This window comes from Thermobia domestica, chromosome 13 (assembly GCF_964235325.1).
Source record: "Thermobia domestica chromosome 13, izTheDome1.hap1.1, whole genome shotgun sequence".
Lineage (NCBI taxonomy): Eukaryota > Metazoa > Arthropoda > Insecta > Zygentoma > Lepismatidae > Thermobia > Thermobia domestica.
Window position 1 is genome coordinate 16,031,892 of NC_137466.1, and position 24,397 is coordinate 16,056,288.

General features: G+C 35.6%; 1 protein-coding gene across 1 annotated transcript in view; it reads right to left on the reverse strand.

The window, feature by feature from the left end:
- The window catches only part of LOC145669133 (trypsin-2-like), a 106,127-nt gene that overhangs the window by 67,786 nt on the left and 13,944 nt on the right, over nt 1-24,397 (reverse strand). Inside the window, exons 3-5 of the mRNA XM_081737479.1 lie at nt 20,232-20,320; nt 13,193-13,281; nt 4,799-4,940 (exon numbers count right to left, since the gene is read on the reverse strand). Of these exons, the coding sequence (XP_081593605.1) occupies nt 4,799-4,940; nt 13,193-13,281; nt 20,232-20,320 (320 nt within the window). The remainder of the gene's footprint in view (nt 1-4,798; nt 4,941-13,192; nt 13,282-20,231; nt 20,321-24,397) is intronic.

Sequence of the window (24,397 nt, forward strand, 5' to 3'; positions counted from 1 at the left end):
TTTTCTGAATTTTTAACAAGATGGAGTTAAGATAAATACAACTGCACAACAAACATGACTGAGTGGTTAGCTTTTGCGCTTCTATCAGGAAGTCCGGGATTCGACCCAGCATTCGACCATTCTGACAAAGCTTTTCCTCATTCCATCTGTGAGTGTAGAAATAGTGCGTGTACTGTGAGTTGGCCGACTTCCTTTCTTATTGTTTTTAACTCGTTATTATTACTAATTACAAGCAGTGACGGTTTTGCGAAGGTTAGGGGGGCGGTCTTTCGGACTGAAGTACGTTCCCCAAAGTTACGGAATGTCTAAAACAAACGAAATATCTATTAGTTATGCCTTTACTCATTAACTTTAAGCTCCCGTCAAATAAAAATTACGAATGTTTACAAAAACTAAACATTAGTAAGAAAAACCCCTCCCAAAATACTTTTATAAATCCGCCATTGATTCTCAGTATAAAATGATCTTCAACGTTGTATCCGGAATATTATTGCTAAATATATAAACGAAAGCGAAATATTAGTTATGCCTGTAGTCATAAACTTCAAGCACCTCCCAAATAAAATTAGGAGTTTTTAGAAAACGAAACAATCAAAGAAACCCCTCCCAAAGTACTTTTCTAAATCCGCTACTGATTATTTGTATAAATTAGTATTCAAGGTTGTATCCGGAAAATTATTGCTAAATCATTGCACAGCTACAGTATAACAGAAATGTGACGTACGGTTTGACGAATATATAGAAAAACGTAACTATAACTTTTGCGCTAGAAGCTGGAGTACTAAGCTCTTAGAAATGAAACACGGATGACAAACTAAAATGATCTAGAGAAGAAAAAAATGTAGATAACTCAAAAGTTAAAATAAAGTTAAATAGCCTCTAAAGTTGTCCTAAAATACTACATTCTTCATGTTAGCTTTCATTCGTAAAACATGTCTCGATCCACCTTGATGGTGAATTTCAGAGCGAAATATGGCATTTAGGTCATGGAATTCTTATTTAACTATAGAATATACTATAAGAAAGCTATTTAGAAAAATCATGAAAATGAAAAAAAGCCAAAATTTCCAAAAGTCTCATTTTTTATGTGAAGAAAACCATCGATTCAAAAAAGCCGGCTTTTTTTGCATCTCTAGTTGTAAGCATTCTACTATTGAAAATATTAACCGCGATATCTCTGTATGAATTTAGCAATGGCTATGGTTTTCATATACAGTAGGACGTCGATAATCCGAAAGTCAAACATCCAAAACGTCAAAAATCCGAACGTAGTCCTTGGAAGCTTTTTGTTGTTGTTTTGTCTTAGTGCTAGCGATAAACAAACAATAGGGCATTGTGTGAAGTCAGTGTTTCTACAAAAGCTCATTCATATGTAATTGTTTGTCATACATATTTTTATTTGTATTTTCCCTTAGGCCTATACAAATTAAGTTTTAAATATGAGTTATAAAAACAGTGTAATTTAGTGTACGAGCAGGTTGTTCAGAAACATTAAATGTAGGCTTAAGTAGCATTACGTACGGTATTGTTATTACTGTATAACCACTGTATGGATAAAAGAGCATACCGTACAGTATATTTAAACCTAAATGGCATTTTCTTGGTTATTTTCGAAAATCTGAACAATTTAAAAATCCGAACTACCTGTGATTACAATTAGTTCGGATTTTCGACTTCCTACTGTAGCTATATTCAACGAGATAATATATTTTGGTACTTTGTAGTACAAGAGACAAACACTACAACACTGATTTAGCCGTTGAATTAGAAAAAAAACGCACAAGAAAGTACTTATTTGGGAAAGAAACAAGTAGATTGTCAGACCATACAGTAGCGTCTTAATTTCAATGACATTGTTTAACATTGTTTAACTGAAGGCTGACTAATTCACTCACCAAAACCTATGGTATTAACTTAGCATACTTGTGCAATCGTGGAAATGGAAGACGTGAAGATTTGCACAAATAGGCTATAGGAAATGTAGCAAAGGTAAAAATTTAGTCAGAATCGTAATTTGTACTTTCCATTGAAAAATAATAGGAATTGCATTTTAAATTGTATTGTCTATACTACTGTTATACGTTATTGAAATTTTTATACCTCCCTGATTTAGACGAACTTGATTGGTAGGTTTGAAGTTTAAGTCGTTTTCAGCATTGAGATTAGCCTATATGAAACGTAGGTTCTTGTTACAGCGGAATCCGAATCAAGTAAGTTTCCATCCATAATCACCGAATAATAATAATAATAATAATAATAATAATAATAATAATAATAGTTCTAGATCGTGAGTTGTCAAAATGATCAATATTGCCAAAATGTAGGAAGTATGTAGTGTGGAAAGTAAAGGAAAATCCAACATCCAATCGAATAAATCAGTAAATAAAATCGAAATGTGCAAATAAAATTTAAGTGAGTTGCTTATCATAACAGCTATTTGAAAAATATTGATATATAAAATAAACGTAACAAGGGTAGAAGGAAAGATTGCCAAGTCTGACCAGATAATTCGTATTATTTTTTTCCGCACTTGCTTCCTTTTTATTATTATTATTATTATTATTATTATTATTATTATTATTATTATTATTATTATTATTATTATTATTAATTAATTAATTAATTAATTAATTAATGTTCGGAATTAAAATCGAACTTGGAATCAATTTAGATTTCCATTTCTTTTTCGGTGTAACAAACCAATTGCGCCGAATTTGGCTAAGTGCTTCACATCCACAATACTGCCGCTAGTGTAGTGTCTAGTGCGTCTAGCTTTGCTGCACGTGATCACATGTACGATCATTCACTTTTATTAATTATTCGTATCTTTTAGCGTAAAGGGCGTCACCGTTTGATGTTAAAATAAAAGATCACTTTTTCACATTCATGTTTTGGAGGGATGTAGGAATACTGTTTTCACGGTTTCAAACCCCAATTCTACTATATACACCCTACGACCTTCAGTTTATCTTCCAAAAGCCAAGAGCAAGCGTTAACACCTCATTAATAAAATTGAATGTAATCTACAAACGGAATTAGAAAACTAAATATTTCCCATACGCTTCACTCTGTACGTCCAATATAAATAAATAAATAAAATATTTACTTAGTCGTACAAAAACTTCAAAATTAAAACTGATTCTAGGCAAGTGTTCAACATAGATAACGGTTTATTACCAACTATCGTCAATTATCCGCTTCTCTGGGTTAAAATAAGAAATATTAGTAATACGTTCCGATAATCAGTCACGTTTTACTTTCACTGGAGCGCTTTCTGATACATGATGTTTTTTCTTTTGCTTTCTTTAACCAGAACATATAAATTTTCGGGATTTCCAACTCGAGACATTGGCACATTAAATTGGCCGTGTGAGGAGCAAGGAATTGGATTTAAACGGCATCGGAAGTGTCACTGTTTTCACGGTTTCAAACCCCAATTCTACTATATACACCCCGAAAATTATGGGTTTGACACTAATACCTATCATTTTCAGTTATTTATATATATCCCCCTCCTCTCCCCTAAGTTGCATCGTCAAACTGAAATGATAAAAACCATCCCAGGCTCGAACCTCATCAAAGGTAACTGCAGGAATATACGCCAGTGTAGCTAAATACGCTAAGTGTTCAGCGCTGGGGCGTTTCCGACGAAATCCGCTAAAATGGGCTTCCAATATGTGCCACAGTATTTGACAAATCCGATTTGACGACTACTGCGGGAGACAGCGCTGAGACCGCCACGCCGTACAGTGTTGTTTGCTTCGGGAAGATTCCGTGGAAGGACGTTATTATTTCAATAAAAGTAAGAATCCATTATTAGTAGCGTGCTAACTCAGAACATTGCAGATTGTTTACAGCGATGTGTGGCTTATTTTGTGTCCGTGTAGGAATACTTTGTTTTGTGAGTGCAATTTCAGTATTTGTGATTCCATGGCTACTAAATCAATACCAAGCATGGTTCAGTGAAATACGCCAGGGTTTGTGTAGGACTGACTGCGCAGTACAAAGATGTTTTCATTAGTCCCACATGTTCCATGTAATATCGGTGTAGTTTTTTTTTTAAGTCACAGTACATAACACTATGTGTTTATCTTCTTATGGACAAAAGCTTTTTAGTTTGGAACTTCATTTCAACTTTGGAGATTATCGTTTCTATATTTTATGTTTTTTATCTTCATCTTGCACTTTGGTTATTCTATGTTTTGTTCCAGACATGTCGTGTACTAATATTTGAATTCGTATAATACAGACGATGTAAGCAGTTGCAAGATTTATTCCAGGTTTCTAGTAGTATCCTAGACTTGGCGTGGCGTAATTACATGCACGTGTTGGTAAATATGCCACTTTGTAACAGTTTTTTTCTTTTACGTTGGGTACAAAATAGAAATGAGTCACACTATTTCCACATTTTTTCTATACGCGGAAAAGGCTACTCTGCAACGCACATGTCTTATTCTTTGTGTTAAATGAAAATTAAGGCCATAAAAAATACAACACCCGTAACATGGCGTATTTACCTCCACCTACATTATGTTGAAAACTTGATCGAAACCGGTCAAGTGGTTTAAGAGTTATTAAGTCACAAACATTGTCACTTTCATTTCTTTTTGTATAGATTTATCCAAATATGTCAAATTTCACAAAATAAAATTTTCGTAATTACTTTTTTTTAATGACTTGTGTATTACTGTCCACATCCTTATTTTATGTTACTGTGTGGGAGGAAAGAAAGGCTTACTTAGATTTTGCTGACTTTGAACGTTTAAGTATCTTATGCTGATATAGTGAAGTTCCTTACCTTTAATATAGCGATATCATTTTCATATGTGACGTAATCGACATCTGGATGAATAATAACGTTTTGTACATTGTGTCTACTTCCTTTTGTGCTTCTTAAATCATCAATTCCCACGATTACTTTCATTCTCTTAGGATCTTCTCTGGAAACAAAGGAGGAATACATATTTCTACACAAATAACATAAAACTTGTTATTGTATAAAGATACATTATAAAATTTGAAAGAATAGCTCATGCAAATCACTAACTTTTCAACTAACGAAATATATGAGTTCAATCAGTTAACTAAGTGTACGCTATGGTTCAATGTATGAACACGCTAAATAGAAAATGGCTAATAGAGTTAACAACTCTAAAAAATAAAATTACCGAGAACTGCTCATAACCTTCAAAACAGATGAAGAATAATTGTATTTTAAACGTTCAATTGTAGTTGACCCTCACAAAATACCTGTAAGTTGGCAACCCCACTGACTAATATTTTTGTCCTAAAACCCTTTTGTGCATAACTGTAAGTAGAATAATTTAAAACTTACGTAGTTACAGAACATAATTTCTTCTGCATTAAATTTAGTGTTGCTCACGAGTTGGCACAAGACGAGAAAGGTTTTATCTTCTCGTCTCTTTAATTTTGTAGAATTCTCGAAGATTTTTTTCACGTCTCGTTTTGTAAATCTATCTACAAAACTTAATCCATTATTTTCTTCTTAATTTCACCTAGAAGTTATCACAGTCTTTCACCTTGTGAGAAGTCCACGTAAGATGTGATGTAAAATATTCAGACCATATTTCTTATTGGAGTATATTATGTAATCACTTTCGTCTTTTAAACCTTGGTCAATGCTTCTCATTGTGTTCGTACAACCACGTTATGAATTTACAGTTTTGTTTTCTACAGAGAATTACGCACCATTACATCAGTCTTTGAGACCCAAAACTTGAGTGAACTAATTCTGCCCACAAGACTGAAGAAATTTCTCCTCTCTGAAAACGATACTAGAATTGTCATCTTTGTCGAATTTCAAAATGTATTCTTGTCTCGTGGTCAGGACTAATTAAATTCCTCATATATATAAGGTAGTTTCGGAAATGAAAAGTTGGGTTTAAAGGAGCGGCTCTAGTCATTAATAGATGGCACCACTTTTCCCTTTCTTTGCAATTTTGTTTGCAGTTAGTGACAAAAATCACAGTACTTCAAAGTCAAAAAATGAGCCGAGTAGCAAATAATTATGTACATCATGTTTGACTGACTACACTGAGAAAAAAAAGGACTAGGATTTCCGTGTGGATACATCGTATTTACGGGGGTGCACTCCTTAGGTAATGTAATTTCATGTATAAAAGTACAGCAGGTGGGAACACCATGCCAAGTCTGGAGTTCGGCGTCGAACTAGACTCGATATGATTGGATAATTTTATTCACATGATTGATTTCGTGTTAAACACTATTACTCTCGTAAGACAGGGAGTCACAGATTTAGAAAGAACCAAGAGGAGACACTCGTAGGAAGGTAGTAACATCTTTATATATCTAAGTTACCACCGTGGGAATGGGTATGGCGTTAATTCTAGATTTGAAATGGTGGTCCCACAATTCAAAATTTTCGCTGGACGGTGGTGTAGATCGTACTACTGAGGAAACAACATTACTTAATGTGGTGACGCGCGTAACCTGGTAAAAACAGCATTTACATGCCGACTGGATTATGCATTTTTCTCCGTGTAGTATTTGTAATTCTGGACAAAATGTTTCGATATGGCAACACTGTGTAGCCTAAAAGTGGGGATAACAGTCACTGGACTTAGAACCGTTCGTGTATGAGAGACAGGATAATGGGGCTTAACGAAACATTCCCGAACCGCTGTATCGGTCCATGTGAGTCTGCGGGGTGGCCAGCTCAATTTCCTGATTTGTAACAACCTGGCTTTTTATGTGGAGTGTTTTAAAGTACAAAGTGTATCAACATCACATCCTCAATTTAGCCAAACTACGAGAAGCTATCAGAGAAGACTTCCACAGGATACCAGTACGCGTCTGTCAAGTTGCTTGTGCCAATATTCCTCTTTGTCTCCAGGTATGTATCGACTTGGATAGTGCAATGGTGGACCATGCTGTAGAGAGCAGAGATTACAATTCTTGTAACAAAAGGTATAAGAGTAATGCGTTTATGTTCAAGGTTCTAGTTTCTTAAGTCACTAGATTCTTTAGAGCAGTCTTTCAAACATCGTATATATAATTATTTCTATGGACCACTCTAGATATTGAGATCTTACTTTTAAAATAATCAATAAGCAGCTATAAATGCTGTTTGATTGATTGTTAAGGAAGCTTTGATATTAGAAGCGTGTTGCTGAACACTAAAATTAAATATACTCTGAAATGTATTAAACAAAATTGTACAATATCTTCAGCGTCTAACGAAAAAAATGTCCCAAGATTTAGACATATTTAAACCAAGAGATCTCACTGAGTTTAAGAAAAGGATGTGCATAATTGTAAAAGCTTATACGCAGCTTGAGAGAAAATTGAGAAAACAAACTTAAGAGGATTCTGTACGGAAACCAAGCCATTTATTGAGCCATATATATATACAGTGGCGGATCTGAGGGGGCTATAGGGGATATAGCCCCCCTTGACGCTCAAATATACACTGGGTAAAATGGGCTTCAATCCTGCTTTACACTGGATAAAACGTCAAAATATGGTTCATATCCCTTGATCATATCCTGGATCCACCCCTGTATATATATAGGGGAAGGAAGAAAATCTAAAAACACGTCCAGTAACCAGTTTACCTGTGAGTGTCGTGGTGTGAAAGTGGTGCGGTAAAATGGGCGATCTGACAGATTTTCAAAGAGGCATGATCGTATGCCCGTCTGGTTTGAGCTTCAGTGGCGAACTTTTGGGGAGTATCGAAAGGCACTGTGTCCAATGCCACGAGGGCATACACAATTCATGGGCAAACGACGTCTTGAAAGCACAACAGTGGTCGAAAGACAATCCTGTCAGATAGGGACCAGAGAGCATTAAAACGGATTGTAGCAGCTAACAAGAAGACCACTGCAATGAAAATTACGTCTGAACTCAATACCGACCTACAGAACCCGGTTTCATCGAAAACAGTGCGACGGGAACTTCATAAAATGAAAATTCATGGCAGGACCGCTATCGCCAAACCCCTGGTCACAGCAGTAAATGCGAAGAGGCGTATCCAGTGGTGCAAGGACTACAAGGAGTGGACTCATGAGCAGTGAAAACACGTAATGTGGTCCGATGAATCGACCTTCACCTTGTTTCCAACAACCGGTCGTGTTTACGTATGGAGAATACCGTCGCAGGCCTATGATACAGACTGTCTGCTCCCAAATGTAAAGCATGGGTATGGTTCTGTTACAGTATGGGCAGTGATATCCTGGTTTTCTGCAAGTCCCAGAATGGAATGATGAATGGTAAGACGTATGAGGCCATTTTGGGGGACCAGGTTCTACCCATTGCCCAAATATTGTTCCCTGATGGTGATGGCATCTACCAAGATGATATGCCACACTATCACGCTGAAAAAAACGGTGAAATCATGGTTTGAGGAGTATGACAAGGAGCTATCACACCTTCCCTGGGTCCCACAATCACCAGATCTGAACATCATTGAGCCATTGTGGTCTGAGTTAGAAAGGCGTGTTTGGTCTCTTTACCCTCAGCCAGCATCCCTTAAGGAACTGGAGCATGTTTTGGAGGAACGACGGTACAAAATTTGACACACCACTATTCAGGAGCTGGTACGTCCATTCCACGTCGGATCATACAAAAGGAGGCCCCACACCATACTAGGTATGCTTTTCACACTTTTGCAAACGTTTTAGATTTTTGTCCACCCCTGTAGCGTGTTTAGTGTGTTTCAAAACAACACCGACAACGTTTGGGAGATGATTCCTGACACCAACATAAGACAAAAAGTACCAACCTGGGTACACAAATGCTTCCTTTAGGAGTTATAAGCTGCCGAAGAGAAGCTCCCGAAAAAATGAACTTTGAATATCCATAGCTCCAACACTATGGAACTTACCATAGTCGGGCCAAGACTTCACTTAGGAACTAGTATATGCCGTATCCAAATTTCCATGTTTCAGAATGCTAAGGTACTCACGCAGCAATTTTATAGAGGGAATTTGGCTACGGGCATATAATCTGAAGTACTCACCAAGTACCCCTATAAAAATTGTTGCGTGAGTACCGAAGGATTCTGACACATGGTTACTTGAATACGACATATACTAGTTCCTAAGTGAAGTCCTGACCCTACGGCGGCCGGTCCCATAATGTTGGAGCTATGGACCCTTAAAGTTGTTTTTTTTTTCATGATTTCGGGGCAGCCTATAACTGCGAAAATAAGGATTTGTGTACCCAGGTTGGTCTACACTTTTTGTCTTATCTTAGTGTCAGGAATCACCTCCCAAACGTTGTTGGTGTTGTTTTGAAACACCCTATAAATTTCGAGTTGAACAAAGTAACATGCTTCAGGCAGGCACGTAACCAAGGGAGGGGGGCTCCAGGTGGTCCAGATCCCTCTTCGAGACCAGAAATGAAAAAAAAAATTAAGGAAGGGTGAAACAAAATGAAATGAGGAAAAGAAGGATCAGCGTTTAATATAAAAAATAAAAACTACAGGAAACTTTCGGTTACTCTTTCTTATGAGGAGATTTGTATTACTTGCAATATATGATGGCGAGGTGAGCGAGATATCCTGGAAGAGTCAGGGAATTTTAAATTTCTAGAAAAGTAACGGAATTCACGGAATTTCTGGTACTAGTCAGGGAGATTTCGAACTTCCAAAAGCATAGTGCCGTTGCGTAACACCGTGAACATTTTTTAACATAATTTTTCTTCATCGCATCCTTGCAGTTCAAACATGTTATTTCAAAAACAATTTTCTACTGAACCTGTCATTTGGAATCGACAGTAATTGACAAAATAATAAAAACAAAAATGTATGTGGAAATAAAGTTCTGTTAGCAATTGATTCAACAGAGAAAGGAACGCAGAGATTGTAAAATATTTTACAAGACATTATTGAGTATGTACTTTTTATAATAGTTAATATAAAAATTACATTGTTTGAATAAACATAAAAAATATTTGAATAAACAGAGGAAGGACGTAAATATTGTAAAATCGTTTTCAATACTTTTTTTTGTTTTAATTATTTTACTCGAGATTTCTTCATAGTTTGTTATTAAAATACTTACCAACATATCTTCATTTTATTGTCCCAACAAACTAATATATGTTGATAGTAAAGTAGTTTAGATTGATCAAGCTCCTGGGCCTTCAGAATTTCATGTCAGCCCCCGTACCCCCCCCCCCCCCCCCGAAATCCTGGCTAAACGAACCAATATATGTTCCAGTAAAATAGTTTAGAATAATCGATGATCACAGTATTTCATGTCACGGACTCCCCCCTCCTTCACGAAATCCTGGAGAGGAATCTTTGTGTCGTTAAGAAGCATGCCATTCGTTGCTAATAATAATATTTTTTTTTTTATCTGGTGAAAGAAATTATATATTTATATACTGAATATGTATCAAAATTTACTGTTACCTAGCATCTGCTAGTATACTGTATCTACTTTTGTATATCTTTTATTAACGATGACACGCAGTCTACACGCACAAATTACTTAGAATTAAAAGTGCATGAATATCCTCTGGGCATTTATGTCTAATAAAACCTTGCTGCTGAAAGGGACACTAAACTAAAACTCAATCAATCAATTAACTTGCCTTTGGACAACGTTTGCATATTCATATCTTTAAATTGATTGAACTACGTGAATATTGAATCTGCACATAGTTGAATCAATTAAGGAAATTTCATTTCAAAGATAATGGAAAAGGGCTGCCATCCAGAGGCGTCATTTGGAGAGGCCAGGGGAAATTGCATATTATATTTGATTATATACAGATGTCTTAATCAATTGTGTACTAATATACTACTAAAAATCTGAAATTGTCATGTCAATAACGAGTCTTCTCCCCTTTGCAAAATATGAAATGTTGATGGTGCTGCCATCTATTGACAATAGTCTACCTTTTACACTTAACTGCATCTATGAAGTGAATAACATATGAATAAATTTCCCAATCACAGTGCAATTTCTCAATATTAAATAAAATTATTATTCATTTTTCATGTTAGACATATCTCTGAAATCAGTTCATCCATTTCTCACTTATTTTAAAATGAAACTTTGTCAGTGTTTAAATTGAACGACTGACCGAGAGAGGAGGCCAAAGCACACACCAACGAAAAATGAGATGATGGTAGAAATGGATTGCGCCGTCGTCTGTGCATCAGTTTCCGAACTAAGTATGTGTGTGATTTGTTCCCTGTGTTTTCGAAAGTACAAATGAAAATACGTAACGGTTTGCGGCACAACTCGTGTCCTGAGAGAAGAGGTCAAACCACAGTCGAGCTGGAACGACCAATCAGAAGACAAGTTTGCTTGTTAACAAAGATGGCAGAGTTGGTAGCACGCTACCAAACTCAACGGCAACAAAAGGTCGTAAACGTGTCTCAAATGCGAAGAAGTGGAAATGAAATGTTGCTCAAAAGGAATGAAACAGTGGACAGCAGTGGAATATGAAAAATGCCTACATGTGTATGCGGTCAGAAAAAGTAGCATCCCGTGGTTTACCTGAAATCGGATCCTGCTTGCTGGAATTTCTTGTGAATCCGGGCCATGTTCTACACATGAAAAAACTTTTTTTCGGACTTCTGCTTTGGATAAAACAAGAACATTACCATTTTATTGTGGTATTACATTCTGGTTCACTCAAACAAGTTTGAAGAAATATGTCACTACTACCTGGTTCCAGGTCACAACTTTCTGCCATGTGATGCTGATTTTGCACTTATCGAGAAAAAATCAGGAAAACATTTTATATACACACATCTGAGCAGCGTTACGATCTTGTTGGAAGAGCCAGAGTGCAGGATCCATTTCTTGTAATACGCATGATGTCCTCTGGTGTCAAAGATGTACAGTCCATTTACGAAGTTTTATTCAATGATACAGTAGATGAAACTGGCCGTAAGGTGAAAATGTGAAAGATTACGGCGGTCAGAGTATCGGCTACTGGACCTGGACTCATCTCGGTTAAGTGCACCTACTCATCTGTTGAGGTATGTGAGAAAATCCGTGTGTTCCAGAAACACCTAAGTACGGGACGCAAATGTGTTGTGTCGGCTACGAATGACCTATGGCCTCTGTTGGATAGTTTGCACGTGCTGTATACTGATTGAAGGAAGGTCAACGATCTGAAGTACAGTGATCTGATAAAGATGATGCCATTCATTCCAACTGTGTACCGTCCATTCTACTGAAATCTAAAATCAGATCATAATACGGACAGTATTGGTACAATGTAATGCTTGTTCTGCTGTAACGATTTACATCATTCAACCGGCAGTTACATGAGCATGGGGGAAGAAGAATTTAAAGAATTGTCATGTAATACTGAATAGCTGTTACATATGTAAAGTTCTTTCGGGTATGTAATAACAAATTAGGTTATGATAGGTTAGAAATCTAATCTACCCTAACTTAACAACCGAACTTAATCTAATCTAATTTGGATATGTTAGGTTAGAAATTTAACCTAACCTATTGTATTTAGTGTGAATTAACCAAACTGTCAGATATCATCACTGCAAAATATTTTCTTTACATTACTAATATTCGTTTATTACTCTTAATGCAACACACTTTACATCATGTAATACAGGTTAAAAGTTGCACAGATATCTGTAGAGTTGTAAGCAGAAATAAAAGAACTACCTTCACACGAGAAAATTTGCAGTTATTTGTCCTATACTTTACCCTTCGATTTCTTGGAATATAATTTTTGTGGCCCCCTCTCTCGGTCAACCCTTCAATTGTTCAGAATTAAAGTGTACTTACTGTATTTAAGTGTTACATATGTAATCTCTTAATAAGTACTGGACATTACTGATTTGTGTTGTATTATTTGCTTTAATTATCGCCTCAAGGATATAAGTAATAAGTCAGTGTGTTTCTCTTTGGCACATCCCACAGTTCAAGATATAGTTAAAAATGACAATAGAATCACTTGAAATTAGGACTTTGGCTTTGTATTATGTCCTTATTTATGTACAAAACGTCCTGTCTATGTTCTTTTACTGTTGTACAGAAATTAATTCGACAAGCATTAACTTAAACTATTAGACGTCTTTTTAAAATTGTGCATTTCATAGCATTTTGCTTTCTACAGTAACCAGCAGAGAACATAACGTATTTTACACAGTTCGATAGAACGCATATATAAATTATACTATTTTCTTGCGTAGCAAAGTACGTAATAACGTTTTCCTTACCCTACAACGCAATGGGCTGCCGTTAATACGTAAAATTCACTAATGACTGAAGCTCCACAATCTGGTATCCTGTTTACGAGCAACACAGCCTGAAATAAACAGAAGCTTTTACAGTTTATTTTAAAATATTTACTCAACAATTGTTACACTCGTACCTCTTGGCCCAAAATCTAACCACTAAGAGGTGGGTAGCAAAGAAAGAAAAGAGGTGGAAAAATAAACATACTGCTTTCGAATTTTTATGTTCTGCAATATCAGAAGAACAAAGTAACTGATTCATTTTAAACGACGAAGAAAGTAAACCAAGAAGAAAGAAATTTAAAAAAAAATCCTTTATGAGAATAATCATACTTTTACAGGCACTTTTGACAAGCTTTACATAGAGCATGGACCACCTAACTCACTTTGCTGCTGTGTTGATTTATTAATATATGTAACCAATTTTCATTGTAAAAGAAAAGAAAAAACTAGTTCAAAGAGTATATTCATAAATATCAATGAAACCGAATATATTAGACTATTGTATAATTTATTTTCTTTGTAGTAGGAAATTAGATATTTTTCTCTTTACCATTATCCATTAAATTTATATTAATGGCCAATCTAAGAAGAAAAATGAATTTCGTCTCTAAATTCCAAGTCACCAAAGCAAAGTTTCTAAATAATAATAATAATAATAATAATAATAATAATAATAATGATCGAGCAGTCGTAAACAAAACGGCATAATGGCGAGACAAAAGCTATCTATTGAAGAGACATTGGCCTATTTGGAGGAGCTCAACAGTGACGAAGAAGACACTTTTCAGGACAGTTTGAGCTAGGATGAGAGTGATGAAGAATTCAATGAAGATGTTAATTCCCATAGTGAGGAAAGTGCAAGTGAGTCTGAGTGCGAGGAAGAAAACGGTAGTGATGCAATACTTGAGAAGGATGGATACGTCTGAGAAACAAAGGCAAAACGATCAAGAACACCTTCAATAAATTTGGTAAGTGGAAAACCAGGTCCTAAAGGAGCTGGAAGTCAAGCTGACACTCCTCTGAAAGCATTTTCCCTGGTCATGTCTTCCTCAATGATATCTGTGATTGTGAAATGTACAAACCAGAAAATTGAAGCTGTGAAAACCAAGTACAAGGATAGATGCTGATTCTCCTACGAGACTGATGAGAAAGAACTAAAAGCATTACTCTTTCTCGGTGTAACTAAAAGTTCCAAGAAAAGTGTGTCAAGCATTTGGGCAAAGGATGGCACTGGAAAACTGCTCTGCGTTGCAGCTTATTTCTCCTTTATTGCTTGAGATTCGATGACGGGACAACGCGAGACCAGCGTAGGGCTGTTGATAAATTGGCACCTATCAAAGAAGTTTTTGACATGTTTGTAGACTCCTGCAAAACGAACTACACGCCTGGGACTGGGTGTAAATGGATGAATCTCTGTTAGGGTTTCGAGGAAGATGCAGCTTCAAACAGTATATCCTGAAAAATCCCAGTAAATATGGAATAAAAGTGTATGTGTTATCTGATAGCACGACTTTCTATTCATTGTGTCCCAAAGTGTATACAGGTAAAGGTACTCACAATCCTGGTTTGCCAGTTCCTACTCAAGCTGTACTCGACTTGATAGGTTTAGTTGCTGGAACCAATCGGAACATTACAACAGACAATTATTATACATCATTTCCGTTGGACAATGAACTCAAGTCACCGAGCCTAACACTGGTCGGAACCATGAAGAAAAACAAGACATGCATACCACCTTCTTTCCTTACAAAATCTGAAGGGAAAGTGCAGTATGCATTTGATAATGCTAATGGTATCACGTTGCTGTCCATTACACCAAAGCAAAACAGGAAAGTGATCTTCTTGTTTACAATGCATCTGGAAAGCAAAAAAGGTGTGGATAGTGGTAAAGAACAGATCAACCAATTCTACAACAAAAACAAGAGACCGGTTAACAGCCATGATCAGAAGTGTGCTGTTTACATAACGTCACGAAAGACCAACCGATGGCCCATGCGCCTTTTCTATGGGATTCTGGACAGCGCCACTCTCAATGCCTACATAATCTTCATTAAAAACGTACCAGACTTTGCATCAAGAAAAAAAGACCGAAGGTGTGTCTTTCTCAAAGAATTGTCTCTTCAAATTATTAACCCATACGCAATGAAAAGACTTGCGGCCCAGCAAACCTCACAGGAAGTGAAGAAAATCATCGAGAGCTTTGGAATGAGGATAACAAGTAATCCTTCATAACCAAGTGGTACAGAGCCATATGGAAAGCGTGGACGGTGTTATCTATGTCCATGAGCGAAGGACAACAAATACGCCACATTCTGCATCAAGTGCAACAATTTTGTGTGCGAACAGCATAGCAAGAATCTTGTTAAGTGCGACGTGTGCAAGGACGATTAAACAGAATTACAAAGGAACAATTACAGAAATAACGAATACTCTTGTGCAAATGTGAAATGTGTTAAAGTTGAGTGTGCATAAAACATTTATAATAAAAAATAGCATACGAATATTGAAACATAAAGGAAAACATTGTTCACATTCTTTAATAAAGATGTCCGGACACAGAAATATAATTCTAGAAGTAATATTGTTTGTATAAATGTGTTTTGTTAATGGGGTCAAATTTGACCCCATGGTACCTTTAGTGTATTTTTTTTTCGTGGTACCAGACGGAGGTTAAGGCATTGTCACCCTAAACTGTTTTTAAAGCTATCGAAGTCTTTGAATCAGATTTCCTCAATTCGCACATGAACTTGATGTTTGCGCGTTGCTTGAATTCCGACTGATCACCACATACTCTCCTCCGTCCCAGCTACACTATTCCTAAACTGTTATGACCTGTTCACACTTGTCAACCTCACAATTAGACAACTGCACAAGAGACATTCTGATTGCATCACAAATGCCAAAACCACAACAACATTCCAGAACCTTTTTGACTGCCGTGGAAATATTAAATAACTGATCACCAATAATGATTTCTAAATTCTTAATTCACTGATTCACTGCTCGTGAGGATAAATGAAAAAGAGAAAGGCAAGACTAATTTCACAAACTTTACAATTGATTTAATACAAAATTATGCACTTCATTAAAAGAGATTTGCTGGTACTTACAATTATTATAACACTACAGATAAGCTAAGACGTTACCTTAGGAGCAATTCGAACGTTGTACTGGAAGTAATCTTTTCAGTCCTAGCTCATTACAGAATATAAAATGAAATACTATCTGAAAAGTGAAGGCCCCCACCACAAAATGGAGAAACAATCTCTACAGCCATAACCACGGCAACACTGTAATATACACAAGCCGGGACCAACACAAAATTACTAATAATTTATTAATTGAGAAAACTTGCTACATGTTGAGAAACTCCTATAAAATGAGCTTATTTATTATGTTTTCAAAAAGATTAGTATATGTAGCGGAATAATAATAAGTATTCAATAGACAAACTCACATTTAGCACTTCACAATCTTACAACACCTCTGGAAATAATTATTTATCCCGAAGTGAATAGATGACCAAATAATGACTTAAAGACTGAAATAAGTCCGTAATATTAACTATATTCTGATCTGTAAGTGGGAAACAAGTACTTTTATAAACCTAATGTTCACTTTAATTGACACTTAACTTAGTTAATTGGTATAAGATATGATGTACGTAGATTAATACTAGAAACGGTATATACTTGTAACACAGGAAAGTCAATATATACCATTGCAAAACATTTATAGAAAACACAATATTTATAACGTAGCAAGGCAGAGTAAAAGGAAAGTGTATAGAAATATGACATGAAATAGTAATATATTCCCAACATGAGCATACGCAACCAATTAATGTCTTCAATAATACAATAAATTCTTCATAGTAAACACATATCATAAATGAAGAATACGAAAATAATAAGCCAATAATAAAATCTATATCGAATTAATATACAGTAGGAAGTACATATCGAAACGTGGTCATAATGCGCAGAGTTACTTTGTTGCGCTCACAAAGTCTAACCCGAAGGACAAAGTGAAAAGCTTACACTAACATGATAAAATACATATTAAGTTATGGCAAAATGACATACTCAAAAATAATAATTACACTAAAGTTGAAATTTAGAAAATAACTAAGCGATATGGCCTCTTAATTTCTGTATTTACTCAAAGCTATTGACGAAATTTGACGTCACAATGAAACAAACTGATAAATCATACTATTCTGAAGAAAACTGTCATAACGATCAGTTAATTCACGAATTCAAACAGGCAATGATATTCAAAAAATATTTTTTATCCAAAGAAGAAAGTTAACTGATATTCCTAACAGTGGAAATACTCTCCAAAGACATGGAAATTTAGTGTCAATGGTTGTAGATCAGTTACTGCGTCATTCATAGCTATGTGATCACTCGGGAAATTCGTCAAATTTACAGCAATATGAGGCCATCAAATGTAATTAAACAGAAAAATATTACTTGATGAGATGCGTAGACTATACCTCTTAGAAACCATTCTGCTTTCATAACCATAATAACTGAATTGATACACCAAACAAACTCATCACTTTGAAAAAAGTATTATTATAACTTATACAATGAAAGCATTTCATTTCTTATATTTGCAATAATTAATTTAGATGTTTCCTGAAGTAGTTGCTATTTCTAGAATTTTCCTTCTGTCTTTCTTCTGTCATTTGCCGTCTGTGGAGTGAATGAAGACATTCTGCTCTCGCATGGTCATAGAACAATGCAAGATAGACTACCATCAAAATTATGAAAAGCCGCCATATTGAATCTAAAGTAAGTATAAATATTTGCTAAAACGTAAATAGATGAAAAATAAATAATGTGATAGAACGGGTCCGTAACACAACATTCTGTAAAGTATAGTAAGTCGGATTTTGGAAAGTAAACCACAACTAAATTATTTATGAAAGTTCGTCTGAAACGACTTATAGAATACTTCTTTAGTATGTGTAATAGGCTATAGATATAAGCGTAGCTACGAGGTGTGCCTGTGCACACCCAGTTTTTCTTTTCTAGGTTTTTTCAATTGTCTTCCATGTAAAATTTTCTTGCTTGTAATTCTTCAATTTATTGAAATGGCATTTCATCTCCTTCTTAATACATTTAAAACTCAATAATACGATAATGTAAGAATGTTGTAATGGAAGGATTAGTGCGCTCTAATTTCCTTTCTGCATACTCATATAAAAAAGTTCTGGCTAACTTATGCCCTACCTTTCTCACTTTACTTTCCCAGGCACACCCGCTTTGTAAATCCTGTACAGTGCATTTCTTGTGCACGTGAGTTTGGTTTCAGATGGAAATGTATTAAATTATTACACACGTCTGCAGCACAAAAGCTGTTTGCATAAGTTTAGTTGATTTTTACGCTTCTGGGTGCACCGAAGTCGAAAATGACACCCGTTTCTTCCTGGGATGTCAAGTTTTTGCACAATCGAAATGTAGCGTGGTCAAACAGGTAGGTGGAAATCGCTAAATTGCAAATGCATCACACGGAATCAAAAATGAACATGAAAGATTAAATGTATTTGTGCTCCCCGAAACATGAAAATACATGTATATTGGTCCGGATGGGGATCACTGACACATACCGTAATGTGTCATGAAGAAGAGTACGAGATTACAAAGAAAAACAAAAACAATAAATTTGTACATAAAACGAATTTAGTAAGATTACATCTTAGATTTGTAAAACATTGGTAAGTAGTTCTGGCTACACTGTTTGTTGTTCAAATACTACGAGTACGTGAGTACGGAGGTTTTTGTTGGCCCTGATATTAGAAAACTGATATCCGACAAAGACTTCATCAGTTCAATGACTCCAACTCAAAAACAGGCTTGGGTTGCCTTTGCTGTGGTCATTAAAATGTTGTTGGGAAACCGAAAGGACCCACAATACAAGGAAATGGTTGTATTGTTCCGAAAGCTTGATTGCTCCATGAGCCTACAAGTCCACTTTATCAACTCCCATCTTGACTACTTTCCTGACAATGTGGGAACAGTGAGTGAAGAGCAGAGGGAGCGTTTCCATCAAGATATCAAAGAAATGGAACGACGGTATCAGGAGAACTGGAGTGTTACGATGATGGCAGATTACTGCTGGATGTTGTTTAGGGATCTTCCGACAGCCACCTACAAAAGGACAAGCACCAAACGAAGTTTGACCTTTAAAAAAGACGATTGCATACGTAATCTGATTAAAGGTAGTATTACTTTTTTGTCTTCATGTGTGTGCGTGTTTCTGCACATTAATTTGTATTAAGCTGTTAATGGTATTTCTGTAAATCGCATATTTGTGTTAATATTTTTGTTCAAAAATAACCACCCGTTTGTTCGAAACCCAGAAGTCCCAGGACAAAATGGTTGTCATTCCTGAATTCAGCGCACCCAACACATACGAATCAGTTAACTAAACCGAAACAGCTTAGCATCGTTTTATTTTTACAGACCTGTGCTATTTTTCGTTATCTCTTTTACTCGGTAAGGCAAAATTTCTCAGTAATTTATATGAAACTCTGATTTGAGAAACGTCATAAGTCAATAATGTCAATAATGCTCTAGGATAAGTCGATGATTTGTGACGTTTCTCAACTCAGGGACACTTGTTGCAGCTCGATATTGAACGGACTATTGGCGTGTCTTCCGATATCATAACTCAACGGTGTAGCTATCCTTCAAGAATGAAAGCTGCATGTAAACTCATTTTCGGTCAATGGGTGACTTAGGACGTTTCTCAAATCAGCGAATCATATATCCTGTCACTTTTCTGTCTTGTTTCTTCACTAATTTAATCCAATAATTGTACTACTTACAACAGCTACAAAATTTAGAGTCAAAACAGCAAAAACTATTCACAAACTAATGTGAAAGGTACAATTAAGAAAATAATTTTCCACGGAGTGCAGAAGCTAATAAAACGTTAAAAACCATTGGTGCGAATAGCTAATCAATCAGTATACCTATTTGAAGTTTAAATGGTGCATTTACTTTACCTGATATGGTACTTCTCCCTCCTTCACAATGTGCCTTTGTGTAACTTCTACTTGTAGCATATTGACTTTTATATATCCGGCTCTTCCTACTAAAAATAAACAGAAACACTTCAGTGGCGAAATACATTCTAATACTCGGTCATTTTACGTATTTCAAACACTATTTCCCTTAAAAATATTCTACTTATATTCATTTAAAGTGCTTATTACCTGTATTCATTACCTGTTCTACTAAAACCATAAACGAAAAGTCTTTTTTGAGGGTAAAGTAAAAAGGAAAGATGTATAGTGAAGCTTGAAACCTTTGTTTGATGCCCTTTTATGTGTGTGTTTTAATTTAGCATCCGTTCCTTTTCAGCATTGAGAATGTGAGCCAAGTTTAGCGTAGGATTAAAAACACATGAACTCTTACCAGTAATCGCTCTTCAACACAAAGTACAATAATGATAATATTTTAGTTACGGCCTTTGTGCTTAATACTCGTAGAGAATAACTAGTCCGTAGTAGAGAAAAAAGCAAACGCAAACGAAAGTTTACCACTAGACCCCCTTTTGTTGAAATCAATTAATGTCAATTGCCGTTTCATTGTTCTTATTCTCAAGACATACCCTTACTTAATATTATAGCAATCAACGAGAAAATAGTATAGACGTTGTTTGGTCAGATGTTGCAACAACGGATTCTCCCTCAGGAGTAGGACTCAGGATATCTAGTCGAAGATCAAAGATTAGGTGTACAACGTACCCAGTCTAAATTATATAGGAGTATCTTGGTCTATCCTCTAAATTTTGGGAAGGGTACATAAGACATCCTCTTAAATTTAGGAATTTCCAAATTTTTAAAAATGGAATAGTAGCATAGAACCAGGGTATATACCTCTAGAAGTTTAATTGGACAATCTTGTTCTCTTTTATGGGTAAAAAATGCCAAAATATCAAATTTCGGAGATCTCTATTATCCTCTTGAAGAGACTTTATTATCTTATATGGTTGTATGATAAACCACTTAAATTTTGGAAATAGTTAAAAACCAAACGGATTTATTCACAGTTCCATTGCCAAGGACCCCAGAAGGTAGACGTTGACTAATAGGTGTAATAGGATTTACTCGTCAAACCATGTCTAGAGATACTATTATTTTGGCCCTAAAGCCTGAGCAAGTTGGTCAAAAAGGGCAGCAGAGGTAAGGGAGTCATTGGTATTTAGAGAAATTGAGAGATTTTAGGAATGCAATCAATATGGGAATAAGATCAGTATGCAATTGTATTTTGCATATGTGAGAAACATTCATAGAGGATAGCGCTAAGCTGAGATTGGTAAATATTCTCTAGGATCCTAATATATACTTTTTGTAAATGCGGTTGGTCATCTTTATCCACTTTCATAGACAACAAATTACCAAAAATATTCCCCGTGCTCACCACATGGTCGGTTATTGATCTAGTATATCTTGTTTGATGAGCCTTTATGACATTATATAGTTGAGTGTTGAGATTAATTGTTTCTCATGAGATATAAATATATATTGATACACCATTTTAAATTTCGGATGGGATACTTAGACCACCCCTTAAGATTAGGAAACTGCCAAAACTAAAAAGTTGATATGACAGTATATGACCGAGGTTATGCTTCCGTCTTAAATGTTGGGACAAGTACATAACACCATCCTATAAAATTGGGAATTATAAAAAAGTATAAATTGGTAAATGTTTCCTAGGATCCTATATACAATTCTGTAATTTTGGTTGATCTTCTTTATCGCCTTTTATTGCTGAAAATGACAAAAATATAAACGTAATCAATGCATTGTATTATGTGGTCGATTATTGACCTAACTTTTCTTCTTTGTCGAGTGTTTATCACGCTATATGACTATATAATACACCTTTCCTATGACATGGCTACATTGACGCATCCATTTCAAAATGTGGAATATTACATAGAGCCATACTTAAAATTGGTAATTCTCAGAAACTAAAAGTTGATAAATATTATCTAGAACGTTAATATATGCCTCTGCAATTTTGGTCACTTTTTGCTTGTTCAATTCTATAGGTAAAAATTCGTTAAAAAAGAATATACCAAGTACTCGGTACATAATTAGTTATTATCCTAATTTACCATTCTTTGATGAGGCTTAGTTATAAGATACTATGTGGCTTTATTATAACATATGGTTTTATAATTGAGTATAAAGTTCCATTATCTTTCATAAGAAATTTGTACTTTGATGTAATCCTCTTAAATTTTACTACGGGTAAATAGTTCCACCCTTTAAATTTGGAAATCATTAACCCTTTGGGGATCTTATCGTACATTTTGTACGATACGCATTTTTCATCGTACATTGCGTTATTTCTATTCTATTTGAGCTTTTTTGTCCGGTTTTTTTTGTTTTGTTTTTTAAGTCCAGATACATTGTAGAAAACACTACTTATGGTTTCAGACCGTCCTGCATCCAGACATAGGAGGTGATGACGTCATAATTTTGAAATAGAAATTTTCCCTTATGAACCCTATGTTCATTTTTTTTTTTTGGCGGGCTTCTTTTTTCACGTAGAAGATTGAAATTTTGCACAAACATTCAGCCCACCGAGTAGTATTTACCAGAGTTTTTGTTCCGATGTCAGTGCTAAAACAGGGGGGAACCAGAGGAGCAAAGGGTTAGAAAAGGGATATTTTTACCCCAAAAATCCCGTTTTTCGTCATTTTCCCGCCTCACATACATGATAGGACCACGTGAGTCATACCGTCTGAAAGGCAGTTCCATTCTGAAGAGAACGACGGTAGAGTTATTATTCTAGGGTAATTAGGGCCGTCTCAGTGAATTTTTATCCAAATATACTTCTGTATAGGGTAAATTTTTTAAGTGGGGCATGGTAGGGAAATTTTTTCTGGCGGGCCTATTTTTTCACGTAGACGATTGAAATTTTCCACAAACATTCAGTCCACCGAGTAGTATTTACCAGAAGTTTTTTTTCCGATTTCTGAGTAAAAACATGGGGGTCCAGAGGGGCAAAAGTTGAAGAAAGGGATTTTTAGACCCAAAAAATCCCTTTCTTCGGGATTTTACCCCTTTACATACATGATAGAGACACGTGAGTCATACTGTCTGAAAGGCAGTTCTGTTCTGAAGAGAATGATGGGCGAAACATGACCCTAGGGTAATTAGGGATGTCTCAGGAAATTTTTTCCCTGAGATCATAGTGTTTTGTGCTAATTTGGGGCATTGTGGGAATTTTTGATAAAATTTCTCCAGCCCTTACTATTCAAGATAGAAACTTGAAATTTGGTACACACATTTAGTTTACCAAGTACTATTTGTCAGATTTTTTGGAGGTCTCTACGTTCACACGGGAAGGGGGCATGGGGGCCCAAAGTTGGGCAAAAGCAAATTTCCCCTCAAAAGTTTCCCTTCGACATCAATTTTCCCTCTCCTGGTATATGGTATGGGTATGCAAGTAGTACCATTTGAAAGCCAGCTCTATTTCGAAGAGAATGAGGTATGAACCATGATCCTAGGATAAATAGTGACGATGCAGTAGCTGCTTGACTGAAAGTCTAAAAAATAGCCCAAAATGCCAGGATCCCCAAAGGGTTAAAAATAGTAGAAATTGGTAAATATTTTCTATGATCTATATATATAACTCTGTAAATTTGGTTGTTTTACCTTGTATCTCCGTATGATGAAAAATAATGAAAAATAGACGGTGCAAAATTTGAATTTTCGTGGAAGATTTAAATTAGCATGAGGCGATATTTTGAATGTATTGCTCCAAGGGCCACTAAAGAGCATTTCTTTCTATTGCGTTCATGTATGTGTTAAACTACTTTTACACTTATAGTATTTAATTATGTAAACATCCTGCCTAAGAAAATCAATAGTGTATGATATGAAATACAAGAGTTCATATAGATTCCTTGCTACACATCTATTTGTACTTTAATGAAGTTCACGATCCAAATTACTTATATTTTATATTACTCAACTTCTTAAACTCTTGTTGTAACTTACGACTACATGGAGAGAAAAATTGAGCGCGTTTAGAATGAAAATTCATAGATTTTGTTTACAGGCGGCCAGAGATGGAGTGGGTCAAGTTTTCTGAGTGGGTTAGTGGGTTACTGCGATCCACCACCCACTGTGACACTGCTATCCACTCA